The sequence below is a fragment of the Triticum urartu genome, chromosome 2A (genome assembly GCF_056163025.1).
Source record: "Triticum urartu cultivar PI428250 chromosome 2A, HENAU_Tu73, whole genome shotgun sequence".
NCBI classification, from domain to species: domain Eukaryota; kingdom Viridiplantae; phylum Streptophyta; class Magnoliopsida; order Poales; family Poaceae; genus Triticum; species Triticum urartu.
Window position 1 is genome coordinate 415041195 of NC_141874.1, and position 17489 is coordinate 415058683.

Consider the following 17489-nt stretch of genomic DNA (forward strand, 5'->3'; position numbering starts at 1 on the left):
AGTTCTTCTCTTAGGAATTTCCTCACTCTGAAATTCCTCAGTGACGAATTCATAAAAATCGCCTATTCACCCCCCCCCCCTCTAGTCGACTTAACGCACTTTCAGCTCCCCATCGGCTTCTTCCTCCATGCCCTCCCCCTAGATGGGGAGAGGTTCTCCCATCTTGTCCGTGGCCACCATGACTCCCGGAGGGGCAGGAGCCCATCCGAGATTGGATCTCTTCTCTCTGTCTCTCTGTTTTTTGGTACTGTTTTCTGGTCGAGCATCATTTCTTTTATAGCCGAAGATCTGTAACTCCGACCGGGCTGAAATTTCGAGGTGATTTTTTCCATAAAACTATCTTTCTTGCGACGAAAGAAAGGCTCTAACCAACATCCACAACCCTCGCATGATCCCGCAGCGCGTCCGGGGGTGGTTGTGTGGGGCCCTCGGGCACCGCCTTGCGTGACGACCAGTAGCTTAGGCAACCCAACTACAACAGTGGCAATAGCAACATGGATGATTACATTCCCACGACTGACAAGGACCAACTACACAGTGTGGGCGATGAGGATGAAGTGCCACCTAGGAGCAAATGGTGCATGGGGTGTCATTGATCGCGAGAGCTCGCCAAAGGAGGTTGATGAAAGCATGGAGGAGCTGGACTTTGACAATTATCTCCCAGTCAATCGATGACGCGACGCTGCTGCCTTGCAGAGAAGGAGACCGCCTATGATATGTGGGGAACGCCACGCTCCATGCATGCGGGCGTAGAGCGTGTTCGAGAGACAAGGATTCAGTCCTTGCGCTCGGAGTTTGATAACCTCAAGATGGCTTATGGAGAGCCCATGGATAATTTTGCGATAATTCACGACACTTGTGGGGCGTATCTGTGAGCTTGGAGACCCGATGGAGGTGAAGTAAGTCATGAAGAAGGTGTTGCGAGCCATCTCCAACAAATTCATCCATGTTGCTTCATTGACTGCCTTGTTTAGTAACATCAACAAGATGACCATGGAGGAAGCCTTTGGGTCACTCAAGGTGCAGGAGGGGCTCCTCAACAGGCTGGAGCCGAGAGGCCTAGAAGAGAAACTTCTCATGATGAGAGGCCGTGGACGTGTATGCGGTGGAGGACGCAAAGATAAAAGCGAGGTACAGTGCTACAATTATGATGACTTTGGACATTATGTTTATGGGTGTTCATAGAAGAAACACAAAACACTTCTGGCAAAGGCTTATTGTGAGGACAATGAACCCGCGCTCCTTTGAGAGGAGTTGCGGTGAGTGCACGCCTGACGGTGTGATGCCGTTAGGGACTGTGCAAAATGACAGTGGTGTGACACCATTTTCATATGAAGCGTGGATGTGAGGCCAACAAAGATGATGGTGTGAAGCTATTGTTAGGCAGGGTCGGTGTGATGTTGAGGCAGTGGTGTGATGCCATTGTCACAAGAAGTTTAACGGTGTGAAACTTGTTGAATATTTGAGCAAATTACTACGAGATTTAATCTGAATAAAAAATAAATAAATTATGACGACAATAAAAGAGATCAAACTAATCATGCGGACTAGCATAGTAGATGAATAGATCGAATCTAATGCATAGACTAGAAATAGGAATTCTATCACGATCTCAAGCAAGGAGGACAAAAACACATACGATGCAGCGGGAGCAGAACCGCTGGCGTTGATGTTGCCGCCTATGTCGTTGATGAAGAGGTTGTCGAGGTCGGGGAAGAAGTTGTCATTGAGGAAGTCGTCGCCGCCAGCTGTCATGCGAGTGCGCTCCCAAAAAACCCGACCGCCCCTCTCCCATACAGGATCACGAGAGGCGGTGTTTCGGAGGCCTGATGTCCCTTCTCACGGTGTCCTTGGCTCGTTCCTGAAACCCGACCCGGCCCGAAGAGGAAGAGCGCGCATATAGGTCTCCTCTTCTTATGCTCATACAAGTGGTAGAAGAGTTCGTCTTATAAGGTGACGCAACTCCCCCTTAACTAGCAGTATAAGACTAAACATTAGTCTCACTCACACCACACACAGTCGCATGAATAAGCCACGAGAATTTCAGATTTTAGTTGGGCTTTGAGCCAAAAGCCTACTAGCAAAATCCAAGAAGACTGACAAGCATGGTGTGATGCCGTTGTTAGTCATGAGCTTAGAGCAAGGACTGGAACGGTCAAGGTAGCACACAAGGATTACGGAAGAATGTTGGATATAAACCTTGCGTGCTGGGCTTAGTTAACTGGGCATTAGTATAGATCGGTTCAGACCAACACTTAGCTAGTAAAAACATGCAGTCAGCCTGTAGTCAATTTGGCTTCTGCGTGTTCTGTCAGCTGCTAAAGCTATAAATGACAAGAGTAAATGAGTTGTTTGTACTGGTAGTAGAGTAGTATAGCTAGCTGCTTCTGAGCTGCATTGTTCAGGTCGGTTTGGAGCCCTGGAGGTCTAGATCGGTTTAGCCTATAAATATGCATGTACTTCTTTTGTTTTTTTATGATACTACAGGCAACACAACTCTTGTGACAATGGCTAAAGCTACATAACTCGTTTTTTTATGATACTACAGGCAACACAACTCTTCGACCAAAGCTACAAAACGGCTTATCTCTGTTTTTTTCACCAAAACCTTATATTCCACCCATCTCAGGGAACTTGGGCACATCTCTGGGTGCGCGATTAAAGGAGACACGGAAGCAAAACAAACAACTATTTCCAAAAGAAATAATCTCTCCGCCAAAACCGTTGTTCCAGGCATCGCGTGACAGTGCACAACAAAGGGAGAAACACAGACAGATATTCCCGAAAATTCTCTCCTCCAAAAAAGTTGTTCCAGGCATCTCAGGGAATTTGTGTGATGGTGCACAACAAAATGAGAAACACATCAGCTACACGGGCAACTATTTCCCAGAGAAATAAACTTGCCACAAAAAATGTCGTTCCAGGCATCTTGAGTAACTAATACAGTTATTTCCAGCAAAAGTCCTCCTGAGTTTTATGTCACAAGAATCCCGCTGCACCCTGCGACTGAGACGTTCCCTGCTCTGGCGTCCTCACTGCACAAACAAATAATTCATTTATCATAGCTAGGTATTTACAGAAAAGAAAAAAGGCTCTCCCTGGTCCTAATCAGAAATGGAACCTACCTGTACTGGGGTCTGCTGTGGCTGCTGCTGTTGGTGATATGCATATCCAGGATGGCCTGTGTAACCAAGAATGTTAGGATCCTCGGGACAGCAACCATAACCAGGACCAGAGCTTTGGGGGTGTCCATAGTCCACACCATTCCATTGGTCCTGCTCATATTTGTGATTGAAGAGTATGCTTGTCAACGAAAAACTCAAAGTGATCTGGTCATAAAATAACTAGAAAGTACTCCCTCTGTAAAGAAATATAAGATCGTTTAGATCACTAGATCTTATATTTCTACAGAGGGAGTAGAAGGCAAAAAACAGATAAAGACTACCTGCTTCTTAGGAGCAGGACGAGCCCAGTTAACTGTTATGATATTATCTCCCAGCTGGCTTCCATTTAGAATTGTCATAGCCTCCACAGCTGATGCCCTGCAAATACATAAAACTCACAATTCAGTCTATTCCTGGGAAGAACTGTGGTACAGTGGAGAGAGTATGGCAGACAAATTAAAGATTTGCACGATGCATCTGTGTTTTCATATTCCTGCGCACACCTATCATATATGGCTGGAGTTCTCAACCAGAATTTACCATCAGGGACATAGTATTTACCATCCTCAACCGTCACCATAAACATCACCAATCTACCATATTTCAGAATTGTCGAAATTGCAATATAAATAATTATGGTTCTGGTCTCGACAACATAATAGGTACAACAAATAGGTTAAAAGAGGGCCTTGGGCAGTTAACTAACTAGGCTAATATATGACTACTATATGGTATTATTTAACTTGTATTTTTCAGGTAGATCTGCCTATTCCCATGTTCTTTTAGCATATGTAATCACATGGCATTTGTCAAACCATTTATCATGACTAGACCAGATACCTGCTCGAATATGTGACGAAGCCACAGTTCTTCCCCTCTATTACCTTGACAGTAAGCTCTCCATAAGGACTGAAGGCTTTATCTAGATCCTCATCAGTCACACATGAATCAAGTTGACCAACAAAAAGCTGCAAGCCATGAAAAAAATTCTGAGATCAATTGACCATACATGTGACTCCTTTTAAAAGGTAAAACCATGGACTCACTCTGCTATTGTTCTGGTTAGAATCAAAATATGTCCCTTGTGTACGAAAATCTGCAGAAATGGAATGTATTGTTAGAAACTATTGACTCTGACATTAATGAAAAGTGTATGGTGTAGCTGATACAAATATTACTTGCTGTATTGCAAATTTCGGATCCATCAGTAGATGAGAATTAGCTCAGCACTAGTGAAGAATTAATGCACTAAAATGTTCCAACATTATAGGATGTATACCCAGCACAATACGTTCACATCTGTAGATACTGTTAAAGCATGGAATTTTCAAAAAATAAAGCACCAAATCCAGCATTAAGATAATCAACAAATGTTTTGCGATAGCCGACAATAGGCCTGATGCGACTGATTCAAAACTCTTGCAAGTGAAACAATGTGTGTATCATGCAACTTGAAATGCATCACTGCATCCCTCACTGGCAACAATGCGGCAGAGTTATATGAACTGGTACCCAGCAATACATATTGCGATAGAGGCTGGACCAGAAGTCCATGATAAAAGGAAGAGCATAATACAAGGGCTGGAAGAGGGGAGGCTACATTCGCACAGCCAAAGTGACACACAAGCCCTACTGGGATAGCATGGCAGCCTGCACCAGGATAATAAATATGCTTACTGGCGAACTAACTTTAATTCCATCACAACATGGATGATTAAGAATTACTGTACTCCTTTGAAGCCATGCTGCTAATATTTACTAGTCAGTGGTGCAAGAAGAGACCACCTGGGGAATAACATATGCAGGTGTGCAAGCTTTAGGAATTGCAACATGCCGAAACCAAACCCGTGAAAAGATATTTGCAATGTTAAGGACACATAGAAAGCCAGAAATCAAAACTCACAGTTCGGTAGCTACAAAAGTAAATAATTGCAAACCATATTGTTGGTGGCCATACCACTCTTGAAGGTAGCAGGTCCGATACGCATAGGCCTAGAAGAACAGTATGCTCCATTCATTTCAGTCATTGCTTGTGTGCGTTCATTGACATCTCCAAACACAACAAACCCATAGCCTTTTGAGCGTCTAGCAAAAAAATCCCATATAACTTTTGCCCTCTTAACTGATGGATAGCGATTCTTGAACACGTGGTGTAGCATGAAGTCTGTAACATCAAAGCCCAATCCCCCAACATATATGGCACAATCATCATCAGGACCAGCATAGTGGACCCAGCTGAGGCTGAAATCCCTGTCAGCATTAGGCATCTTCTGGCCATCGTAGCTCTGGAGGATTTGGTCAGCAGTGGCATGGTCAGAAAAGGTAAGATAACCGAAACCCTCAGATTGCTTGGTCTCCTTGTTCCGCGTTATCACTGCTGTCACAAGCTGCATTTTAGAAGGAAATGATGAGGAAACAGTGAGAAAAGCACGTAAACTTTGAGATGAATCACAAGAAGATTTCATATACAATGCCTGATGCTATTTGATTGGGTAATCGGAGAAAATCGACAAATATATAGCCTGATTTAAGCAACTGAAATGCAGATAGAGTAAGGAGCTAAACACGGTAGCCGTCTGCAGTTCACTATCACTAGAGCATACTGTGAAACATATAATAAAACGGAAGAATGGATGTAGTGAGACCCTATCATCCATCTGATTTATAGAAATGTGAGACAGTATCCTGATATACACAATAGCGAGTGGCTCACAATCTAGTGGGCACCAACCACCAAAGCTAGGACCCAGTGGTGCTAGTGAGCAGTATGATGCACGCATGTAAACGCGACTCAGTTGAGGAGACATAAATTGGGAAACATATAGCAGGGGCACAAACATGTATAGGAAACAATTTCAGAAAAAAAAGGGGAGTAGGTGGGACGAGGGGCATGGGACGGGATCACCTCGGGCGAGCGGGTGAAGCAGCTGCGCAGGTAGTCCTCGTCCATCCAGGGGAAAAGCTCGCTGATCCGGAGTGACCTCGACTCCGCCTCCTGCCCTCCGGACCCGGCTCCGCTCTCATCCTCCGCGGCTGGCACCGCCTGCTCCTGCTGCGACGTCCCGTGGTAGTGGTACGGCGGCGCCATGGCCCAGTTCCGCGGGGGCGGATGCGCCATCGTGCCAGGAAGGGTAGGATCAAACCCTAGCAGCCCAATCGATTCTACTCCAATGCGAGAGGAGGAAGAGGGGAAGGAGAAAGTGGACCAAAAGCAAGGACAAGGAGAGGGTTTGCTAAAAGTTGGGGTTTAAGGGGCGCACGCATCCCACGGTTGATAGCCCGTGGAACTGGTTCACCACTCTCTGAATGGTCATAAGAGCAAGTATAATAATGGGCTTAGAGCATGTCTAGTACATCCCGCATCTCGCCCCGACCCGTAAAATAACCGTTAAAATACGGGCCGGGAGCAAGTACAATAGTGGGCTTAGAGCATGTCTAGCACACCCCGCATCTCGCTCCGATCCGTAAAATAACCGTTAAAATACGGGTCGGGGCGGAAAAACCTGCCTGATTAGACCTCGTATCTCGTCCCGGCCCGCAAAATTTTTTGAGAAGCACGGCAAAATCTCGGCCCTAACCCGCGAATACGCGGGTTTCCCCCTCGCCGCTGTGGTGCCCTGCATATAAGCGGAAGCGGTTGGTGGGAGACATTTCAGCCCGCGCTTTCCCCACCAACCACCTCCCCTCTTCCCCTCGCCCCGCTGTCGGGCCGCCGCCCAAGATTCCGGCGAAAGCAGCCGGTGGGAGCACGCCGAAAGGCCGCCACACGCACGAGGCCTCCCCTCCCTCCTGCTTCGGCGGGACGCCGGATTTGCGGATCTGTGGCCCTTCATCGCGGGCCGCCGAATTTGGCTTTTCCGGCCGCCGGTGGCAGCGCCAAGCGATGGAATGGTCGGGGAGCATCTCCCGCAGCCCCGGCAAGGGTGCATCGCCGCATGCAGGTACGGGTTCGTCCTCCCGCCACCGCCGATGGTTTGCGGGCATGGATTCGTCCGGCCGTCCACCAGGCTCGACGCTCGCGCGGCGGCTCTGTGGCTCGTCGATGCTGCTCATACAGTGCGACGACTGCACGCGGACAGTGATGCGGCTGACTTCGAGCACGCCGAAGCATCCCGGATGGGTGTTCTCCAAATGCGTAAACAACGGGGTACGTGCACTTGTGGTAGCTCATTTTGATAGCTCATTCTTTGGTTCAATTGCGGTAGCTCATTTCGAATATGCTCATTCATGTGTGTACGAAGATGGATGCTCATTTTGGTTTTGGGAAGGCGAATACATTGATTTATTGATAGAAAGAAACTTAATAGATGTTTGTGCACTCCTTAGTAGAATCAAAGGCAATGATGCGGCTGCATGTGCAACTAGAGGGGAAGCAACGTCTACTTCTTTCGAACCAAAGATGAAGAAAGAAGAATGCAAAATCAAGAATCCGCAGATAAACAATGAATGCATGGAGAAGATATTAGTCCAACTAGTGGGAGCAGTTATGGAAGTTGGAAATCTTCTAAAATGCATACTTATGGTTCTTGTTTTCTTTGGTCTTGCTATTTTAACAAAGATATGGTGATGTCTTATGTATCCAATGTTGTTGAAAAAGCAAAGAAATGCATTATGTTGGATCAAATTAAGGTGTGAATTTAGGTTTTCCGGGTCGGGAGGAGCTGTGCCAGATCTGACCCCGCAAAGCTGACCCGTAAAAGAGCATATTCCGTGAATATCCTTTTTACGGGTCCGTTATGCGGGGTCTGCAACTGCGGCCATCCGTGTCGGCCCGCGAATGCGTTTTTCCGTGAACTACAAACACGTTTTGCGAGCCGGCCGGATGCGGGATCTGCTAGAGTTGCTCTTAGGCCCTCTCCAATGCTCCACCTTGTATAGGTGCTAAGTCTGCCATGTAGGCAAAAAATCTGATGTTGCAAGGTAATAAAGAGGAGAAAGATGAGTTTGATGACCCAGGAAGAACCAATGCCAAGCACGTGAACCTAGGCACAAGCAATTAAATGAAAGAAACCCACCAATGTATGGAATAGTTTAGTTGCTAAAACATTAAATGAGGGGAGCTTAGCACCAACAAGTGAAGCACCTATGCATTGTGGACATTAGTTGCTAAATTTTTTAGTATGCTTGGCGCCTTATCTAAGCACCTATGCATTGGAAGTGGCCTTATAGCCCGCTTACATGGTATTTCTGCCTATGTGAAGGAGAGAGATGTGAAAAAGTAAAGAGAGTAGCTATATACGTATTCCTAGGTAAATGTAATAAATGTGAAGCAAGAGATAAAGAGAAAATGGGAAAAGGTACTGATGTAATAGCCAACCTTATAGCTCACACTATTGTATGAGTGCGTGTAGATAATGGCTATAGAGGACATGTCGGTTCCTTATAGCCATCAGTTGGCTATGTTATTAACCATGCTCTAAGGGCATCTCCAACAAATTGTATGTTAGTATTGTTGGTAAAATGCCCGTGTCATCAACCAACAAGTTATCATACAACTACTCCAATAGATTGTATCTAAATTATCCAATAGATGGTGAGAAAATAAATATGAGTATAGGTGGCAAATTTACCAACACCTATCTTACAACTGTTGGAGATGCCCTAACTCGTGGAACTGGTTCACCACTCTGTGAATGTTGTTAACTCATGGATCTGGTTCACCACTCTTTGAATGCGCCGACCAGGGTAACAATACTCCGAATTATTTTCGGCGTGTCTACAACGTGTCTGTCGGATCAAGCTGTTCTTTTTTACCCACAAATGTTAAACTGTGAGCGTGCGCAAGCGGCCACGTTGCAGCCGTCCGGTCATGCTGACTGTCGTGAAATCACGCCGCATGGAAAGGAGCGCAGACATGTGGGTTGGGCAAGGCGGTGGGTTTCATCGGCTTCTGCTTCAATTTTCGTGAGTTGAGACGCATCACATTTTTTGGCCATTCCCCTTTCTCGTCTATCATATTGATTTCACCGTCACCACCACGACACCATGCCGAAATCTGAGGGATCCACCAACACACGCCCTCGCTATTGCGGTGATGCGCAAGGGATCTCGCTATCCATCCCCGTCCCCTGACGGACCTCACTATCCCCTCTCCGGTCCCATCCGCGCGTCGGTGATCCATCACTCCAAAATTCAAGAGTGGTGAAGGGAGGGAAGAGTGGTGGCAACGGTAGTGCGTAGTAGAGGAGGCGACAGAGAGTCGTGCGGCCGAGGGAATCGCCATCGACAAGCCCGGCAGAAGAGTATGGGTGGCGGTAGTGTTGTTGGAGTTTGGGCGATGGCGTGCGCCTCCTCCGTGACAAATTATAATGGCTTCACACCTTCATCTACATCACCGGCTATAGGCGTCGTCACCACGATGACGAATTTCATTTGTCAGTTGGGTGCATCGAGACCAAGGACGCTCTCAATGATTTCCTCCATCGGTGTAGGATGACGAAGGTAGAGAAGAGGCGCTCCGCAGGGGCGCGCTGCTTTCGGATGTGGTGATGGCGCTGACAGTGTGCGGGGCTGCAGGTCAGCAACAACAATTCACGGAGAATTTGAAAACTAAGCAAGGGAATGTTCATAAGCTTCCTAAGCTACTTATCGGCAGAGTCGGTACCCAGGATGACGTTTTTTAAGCTTTCTTGAAGTGGTCTCAGTTGTCTGAATTTATTTTCTTGCTGTGTTTATTTGCATTGGTGGCGAACTTTGATGCCCAACATATGTAATCGGTTGTTTTGTTGTTGTGTTTATTTTCACTAGCGGCGAATTGATGTCCAGTGAATGTAATATGCATAATTTCCTGGTGTAGAGTGCCTCTTTATGGTCAATTATTGTAGGTTGTTTCCAGTGGTCCGCTATTGGACCAAACATGCCATCGGTCTTTAACGGGCCAAAATAATCATGGGCCACAAAACAGGACAAAAGGACCTTAGACCATAAATGGATCAAAAAACAATATGGGCCACAGATGCCTGAAAGCACACATGATATAAATGGGCGCAAACACATATTGGGTTGTTAATGGACCAAAATAGATCACGGGCTGGAAATGGACCCATGGGCATGGCAAGTCGTTAATGGGCTGAAAGTCATCAAAGACCTGAGATGACTCAAAGACATCACATTCGTTAACGGGCCAAAAGACCACACTTGGAAATAGCCCAAAGCCATGATGGATCTTAATGGGCCGAAAGATATCAATGACCAAAAGACATCAATATACCAAAGACACAACCTGCCATTAACAGGTCGAAAGAGTCGTCACGAGCAGTTAATGGCCGAAAGGCACCACATGCTCTAGATGTGCCAGAAGCACCATGCGCCATTAATGGTCTGAGACACACAATGGGCCTCGTATGGGTCAAAAAACGTCATGGACCACACATGGACCGAAAGTATCAATAGGTTGGAACCATGTCGCACGGCCCATGTGTTGGTAATGGGCTAAATTCACGTAGGTCCTAATGGACTATGGACTTGGGTCGTAAATGAGCTACATGCAAGCATGTTGTTAAAGGACCTTCCATGGGCCATATCTACTAATTTTTGACTTAGGACCATGGGTTTAACCAGGCTTTTGACTTATCTGACATTTTTGGCTAAATGGGCCTATATTTGGGTCATGCCATATGTCTTTATTTAATAGGCACATGTGGTCCATTGGACGTGCGACATTGCTTCCTCTGAACTAGGAAGGCATTGGCCCCCCAAGTGTAAGAGTATGTATCAAGCAGCAATTCCCTTAAGTGGGTGACCTTCGGGTTTACTGAACCATTAGAGTTGCAGCACAAGGATTAAATGCACTAGTGTATGAAAGATTTGGTTGTAGCAAGAAAGTAAAACAAGGAATTGTAAGAAAGCGTTTGATCGAGACCAAAAGAAATGAGAAGAAAAATGGACCGGTATCCATAGGTTCACTAGTGGTTTCTCTTCAAATGATAGCATGGTGTGGTGAACAAATTATAATTGTGTATCGATTAAATTACAAATTTTATAACTATGACTATCCACGGCATAATCAACATATGAGTATCACGTCCAAACATCTATACACCATTATATAACTAAATATATATCTAATACCCCACTCAAGACCGCTATCCAACACGCATCTTACAGTATTAAGTAAAACATGGAGTATCGCATTAAGTATTATGCCATGAAGTAGATGATATATTGTCTTCGCCCTATGTTCAAAAGACATCTACGCAAACATCTTCTTATCCCTAGTAGCAACAACACAACACAAGCCTTTTCCAAAAAATTTCACCGTGGTAGATTACTTGCAAAATTGAACTCAACTATCATACACAATTACCTCTTGGAGATCGCTCATCAAACTTGGCTAAATAAAGACAAATAGATCGAAGAGCATTATATGAATAAGAAATAATGGTGTTATGTGTCAGCCATTTATAGAGGAGAGAGAGAGAGAGAGTTAGAGTGGAGAGAAATAACCATGCATGCATACATTCTCTCTCCCCATACATATGACATGTATTTAATTTTCGGTCTCACATGTTGCACGATCGATATGTTTTGAACCAAATGTCCTTTTTTTAATTTTTTATATATATTTGAATTCATGGTGAGAAGACTTCAAAAGATCAATCTTGGATATATTTAAACTACTTTTTATTTTATATATTTCAATTATCTTTGAAATCACTTCCATAAAACATAAAGTTATTTTGCTATTTCATAGGAGTGATTTTGACTGTTTCACTAATTCCAAATGATTGATTTCACTCATTAGACAAAACTAATTTCACTCGTTTTTAAACACTGGTTTCACTTATTCTAAAACACATATTTCACTCGTTTTCAAAAACAATTTCACTAATTTTTTTAAAATGATTTCACTCGTTAAAAACATGCTAATTTCACTATTTTTTAAACATGGTTTACTTATTTTAAAACAAAATTCCACTCATTTCAAAACACTGACTTTGCTCGTTTTAAAAACAAAATTCACTTGTTTTAAAACACACATTTCACTCATTTTTAGTGTAAAAAATCACTTATATCAAAAGACTTGTTCCAATTATAGTGAAAAAAAAATCCATTCCACACATTTAAACAATTCACATATTTTGGAATAACTCGTTTTATATATTTTCTTACACTGAATAAGCAACTTAAAAAACATGATGAAATTTGATTCATATATTTAAAAATACAAATTTCATATACTTGAAATAACCATGTCGCTCGTTGAAACAATCAATTTCATATATTTGTCATAGTCAATTTTTTTTCATATATTTGAAATATGGTTTGAAATTATAAAATTAAGAGTCCTTTCAATTGTATCACAAACTGGTCTAGTTCGGAAGGTCTTGTCGCCAGGAATTCAAACATATAAAAAACATCAAAAACCAAATTCTAGTTCAAAAGATCAGGATGATTGAAATTATTCAAAAGATAAATAAAAACCATGAATTTATATGGTGAGAGCTTGTGCGTGTTTGTTGGACCCACCTTTACCTTTCTATGACAAAATCACATGCATATGTATTCTGTAGCTTTTTTTGAGCAAAATGTATTCTGTAGCTAAGATGGGCACCATTCAACCTGACACTAATTTGATTATAGGCAGAGATACGAGAGATAGACGATCACAATACAGGGTTATACATATAGATGGCCCCACTAACGCACGGAGCTCAAAGCATTTGTATGGTGGATGATTCGCTGCTACATACGGAACCGTTAGAGCATCTCCAGCCGTTCGGCCCCCGGGGCTTGAAATACCGCCGCCTGGGGGCGAACCGGCGATAAATTCGACGTGGGGGCGGGTGGTTTTCCAGCCGTCGCCTCCGATGACGTTTTTCAAAAAGTAAACTCGGACGAAATTCGGCCAAACGCAACACAAATTCGGACAAACTGGGTGATTTCATTGATATTTGTACAAAAAGCTGAAAACATACATTAAAAAGAACTAAATACTACTACTAAAAACAACTAAATATCAAAGCAGCAGCCGTCGCCCGCCTTCTACATGTCGAGCAGCCTGTAGAACTTGGTGTAGTCACGTCGTCGTCGTCGTCGCCGCTGCCGTCCTGCGTGCTGCCGTCGTCCCTGCTGCACCCCTGACTAGGGTTGCCAATGCGTGAGGGGTTGGATGGACCGGGCGCCTCCTCGTCGCTGCCATCGAGGAAGACGACGACGCCCACCTCGCGTCCGCGGCGTCGAGCGGCGATCTCCTCGAGGGTGCGGTGCTGCCGCGCCATCTCCTCGCGAACGTAGTCTTCCCGCACCCATTTGAGGGCGGTCTCGTCGGCGGCGGCCATGGCCTCGTGCTCCTTCTTCACAGGGAGAAGCCCCGGCTCGGTCTTTGGCCTGACGAGGCGGGAAGAGGGAGGAGAGGGGCCATGGCCGCCCTCGTTGATGACCCGCCTGAGCGGCGTCTCCTATGGCTCCGGCTTGACGGGGCGGAGCGTTGGCGATCCGGAGGAGAGGGAGCCCGACGACGAGGATGTCGGCGTCTCCATTCGACGCGGCGTTCAGGAGCTGTCGCGTCGATGAGAGAAGTGAAGGAAATATGCCCTAGAGGAAATAATAAAGTTGTTATTTTATATTTCCTTATATCATGATAAATATTTATTATTCATACTAGAATTGTATTAACCGGAAACTTAATACATGTGTGGATACATAGACAAAACACTGTGTCCCTAGTAAGCCTCTACTAGACTAGCTCGTTAATCAAAGATGGTTAAGTTTCCTAACCATAGACATGTGTTGTCATTTGATGAACGGGGTCACATCATTAGGAGAATGATGTGATGGACAAGACCCATCCGTTAGCTTAGCATAATGATCGTTAAGTTTTATTGCTACTGTTTTCTTCATGACTTAAATATATTCCTTTGACTATGAGATTAAGCAACTCCCGAATATCGGAGGAATACCTTGTGTTCTATCAAATGTCACAACATAACTGGGTGATCATAAAGATGCTCTACAAGTATCTCTGAAGGTGTTTTTTGGGTTGGCGTAGATCGAGATTAGGATTTGTCACTCCGAGTATCGGAGAGGTATCTCTGGGCCCTCTCGGTAATGCACATCATGATAAACCTTGCAAGCAATGTGACTAATGAGTTAGTTACAGGATGATGCATTACGAAACGAGTAAAGAGACTTGCCGGTAATGATATTGAACTAGGTATAAAGATACCAACGGTCGAATCTCGGGTAAGTAACATACCGATGACAAAGGAAATAACATATGTTGTCATTACGGTACGACCAATAAAGATCTTCGTAGAATATGTGGGAACCAATATGAGCATCTAGGTTCCGCTATTGGTTATTAACCGGAGAGGTGTCTCGGTCATGTCTACATAGTTCTCGAACCCGTAGGGTTCGCACGCTTAACATTTGATGACGATTTTGTATTATATGAGTTATGTGATTTGGTGACCCAATGTTTTTCGGAGTCCCGGATGAGATCACGAACATGACGAGGAGTCTCGAAATGGTCGAGAGATAAATATTCATATATAGAACGATAGTATTTGGACACCGGAAGTGTTTCGGGGGTACCGGGGACGTATCGGGTCACTGAAAGGGGTTCCGGACTACCCCCGACAAACTATATGGGCCTTATGGGCAAAGAGGGGAAACACCAGCCACAAAGGGACTGGTGTGCCCCTCCGATATGGGCTGGCCTAATTGGAGAAGGAAAGGGGAAGGAGGAAAGGAAAAAGGGAATAGGATTCCCCCTTCCCCCTCTTCCCTTCCTACTCCGAATAGGAATAGGAAGGGGGGGAGGCTGAATTGGGAGGTGCCCAAGTAGGATTCCTCCTACTTAGGGCGCCCCCTTGGCTGCCTCTCCTTCTCTCCAACCTATATATATGAGGGGGACCTCTAGAACACACAACAAACATTGTTAGCCATGTGAGGCGCCCCCCTCCACAGTTTACGCCTCCGGTCATATTCTCGTAGTGCTTAGGCGAAGCCCTGCGTGGATCATTTCACCATCACCGTCACCACGCCGTCGTGTTGATGGAACTCTTCCTCGACACTTCGCTGGATCAAGAGTTCGAGGGACATCATCGAGCTGAATGTGTGCAAAACTCGAAGGTGTCGTGCGTTCGGTGCTTGATCAGTTGGATTGAGAAGACGTTCCACTACATCAACCATGTTAAGCTAACGCTTTCGCTTTCGGTCTACGAGGGTATGTAGACATACTCTCCCCCTCTCATTGCTATGCATCTCCTAGATAGATCTTGCGTGAGCGTAGGAAATTTTTTGAAATTGCATGCTATGTTCCCCAACAGTGGCATCCGAGTCAGGTCTATGCGTAGATGATATGCACGAGTAGAACACAAAGAGTTGTGGGCAATGATAGTCATACTGCTTACCACCAACGTCTTATTTTGATTCAGCGGTATTGTTGGATGAAGCGGCCCGGACCAACCTTACATGACCACGTTCATGAGACCGGTTTCACCGACAGGCATGCAACTTGTTTTGCATAAAGGTGGCTCGCGGGTGTCCGTTTCTCCAACTTTAGTTGAATCAAATTTTACTACGGACGGTCCTTGTTGAAAGTTAAAATAACAAACTTGACGAAACATCGTGTTGGTTTTTATGCGTAAGTAAGAACAGTTCTTACTAGAAGCCCGTAGCAGCCACGTAAAACTTGCAACAACAGAGTATAGGACGTCTAACTTGTTTTTGCAGGGCACGTTGTGATGTGATATGGTCAAGACATGATGTGATATACGTTATTGTATAAGATGATCATGTTTTGTAAAAGTTATCGGCAACTGGCAAGAGCCTTATGGTTGTCGCTTTATTGTATGAAATGCAAACGCCATGTAATTGCTTTACTTTGTCACTATGCGTTAGAGATACTTGTAGAAGCAATAGTTGGCGAGACGACAACGGCGCTATAATGGAGATCAAGGTGTCAAACCAGTGACGATGGAGATCATGACGGTGCTTTGGAGATGGAGATCAAAGGCACAAGATGATGTTGGCCATATCATGTCACATATTTGATTGCATGTGATGTTTATCTTTTATGCATCTTATTTTGCTTAGTATGGTGGTAGCATTATAAGATGATCCCAAAATTTCAAGGTATAAGTGTTCTCCTGAGTATGCACCGTTGCGACAGTTCGTCGTGCCGAGACACCACGTGATGATCGGGTGTGATAAGCTCTACGTTCACATACAACGGGTGCAAGACAGTTTTGCACATGCGGAATACTCGGGTTAAACTTGACGAGCCTAGCATCTACAGACATGGCCTTGGAACACTAGAGACCGAAAGGTCGAACGTGAATCATATAGCAGATATGATCAACATAAGAGATGTTCACCATTGAAAACTACTCCATCTCATGTGATGGTCAGACATGGTTTAGTTGACATGGATCATGTGATCATTTAGATGACTCGAGGGATGTCTATCTAAGTGGGAGTTCTTAAGTAATATGATTAATTGAACTTAATTTATCATGAACTTAGTCCTGATAGTATTTGCATCTTTATGTTGTAGATCAATAGCTCGCGTTTAGCTCCCTGTTTTATTTTGATATGTTCCTAGAGAAAACTAAGTTGAAAGATGATAGTAGCAATGATGCGAATTGGGTTCGTGATCTGAGGATTATCCTCATTGCTGCATAAAAGAATTATGTCCTTGATGCACCGCTAGGTGACAGACCTATTGCAGGAGCAGATGCCAACGTTATGAATGCTTGACAAGCTCGGTATGATGACTACTTGATAGTTTAGTGCACCATGCTTTACGGCTTAGAACCGGGACTTCAAAAATGTTTTTGAACGCCATGGAGCATATGAGATGTTCGAAGAGTTGAAATTGGTATTTCAGACTCATGCCCATGTTAAGAGGTATGAGACCTCTGACAAGTACTTTGCCTACAAGATGGAGGAGAATAGCTTAGCTAGTGATCAGGTGCTCAGAATGTCTGGGTACTACAATTGCTTGAATCAAGTGGGAGTTAATCTTCCAGATAAGATAGTGATTGACAGAGTTCTCTAGTCACTATCACCAAGTTACTAGAACTTCGTGATGAATTATAATATGCAAGGGATAATGAAAAATGATTCCCAAGCTCTTCGCGATGCTAAAACTGGCTACGGTAGAAATCAAGAAATAGCATCAAGTGTTGATGGTTAACAAGACCACTAGTTTAAAGAAAAAAGAAAGGGAACTTCAAGAAGAATGGCAAGCAAGTTGCCACTCCTGTGAATAAGCCCAAAGCTAGAACCAAACCTGAAACTGAGTGCTATTACTGCAAAGGAAATGGTCACTGGAAGCGGAACTGTCCCAAAAACTTGGCGGATAAGAAGAATGGCAAA

The 17489-nt window shown here is 44.5% G+C and overlaps 1 protein-coding gene across 1 annotated transcript; it reads right to left on the minus strand.

Moving 5' to 3' along the window:
• Positions 1 to 2776: 2776 nt before the first annotated feature.
• On the minus strand, positions 2777 to 6439 carry LOC125537612 (polyadenylate-binding protein RBP45). Its single transcript, XM_048700938.2, has 7 exons — positions 6070 to 6439; positions 5122 to 5551; positions 4211 to 4260; positions 4005 to 4132; positions 3446 to 3542; positions 3126 to 3275; positions 2777 to 3035 (listed from the first exon to the last, which is right to left on the minus strand). The coding sequence occupies exons 1-7, from the start codon at positions 6280 to 6282 to the stop codon at positions 3033 to 3035; spliced, it is 1071 nt and encodes a 356-aa protein (XP_048556895.2). The 5' UTR covers positions 6283 to 6439; the 3' UTR covers positions 2777 to 3032.
• Positions 6440 to 17489: the final 11050 nt, after the last annotated feature.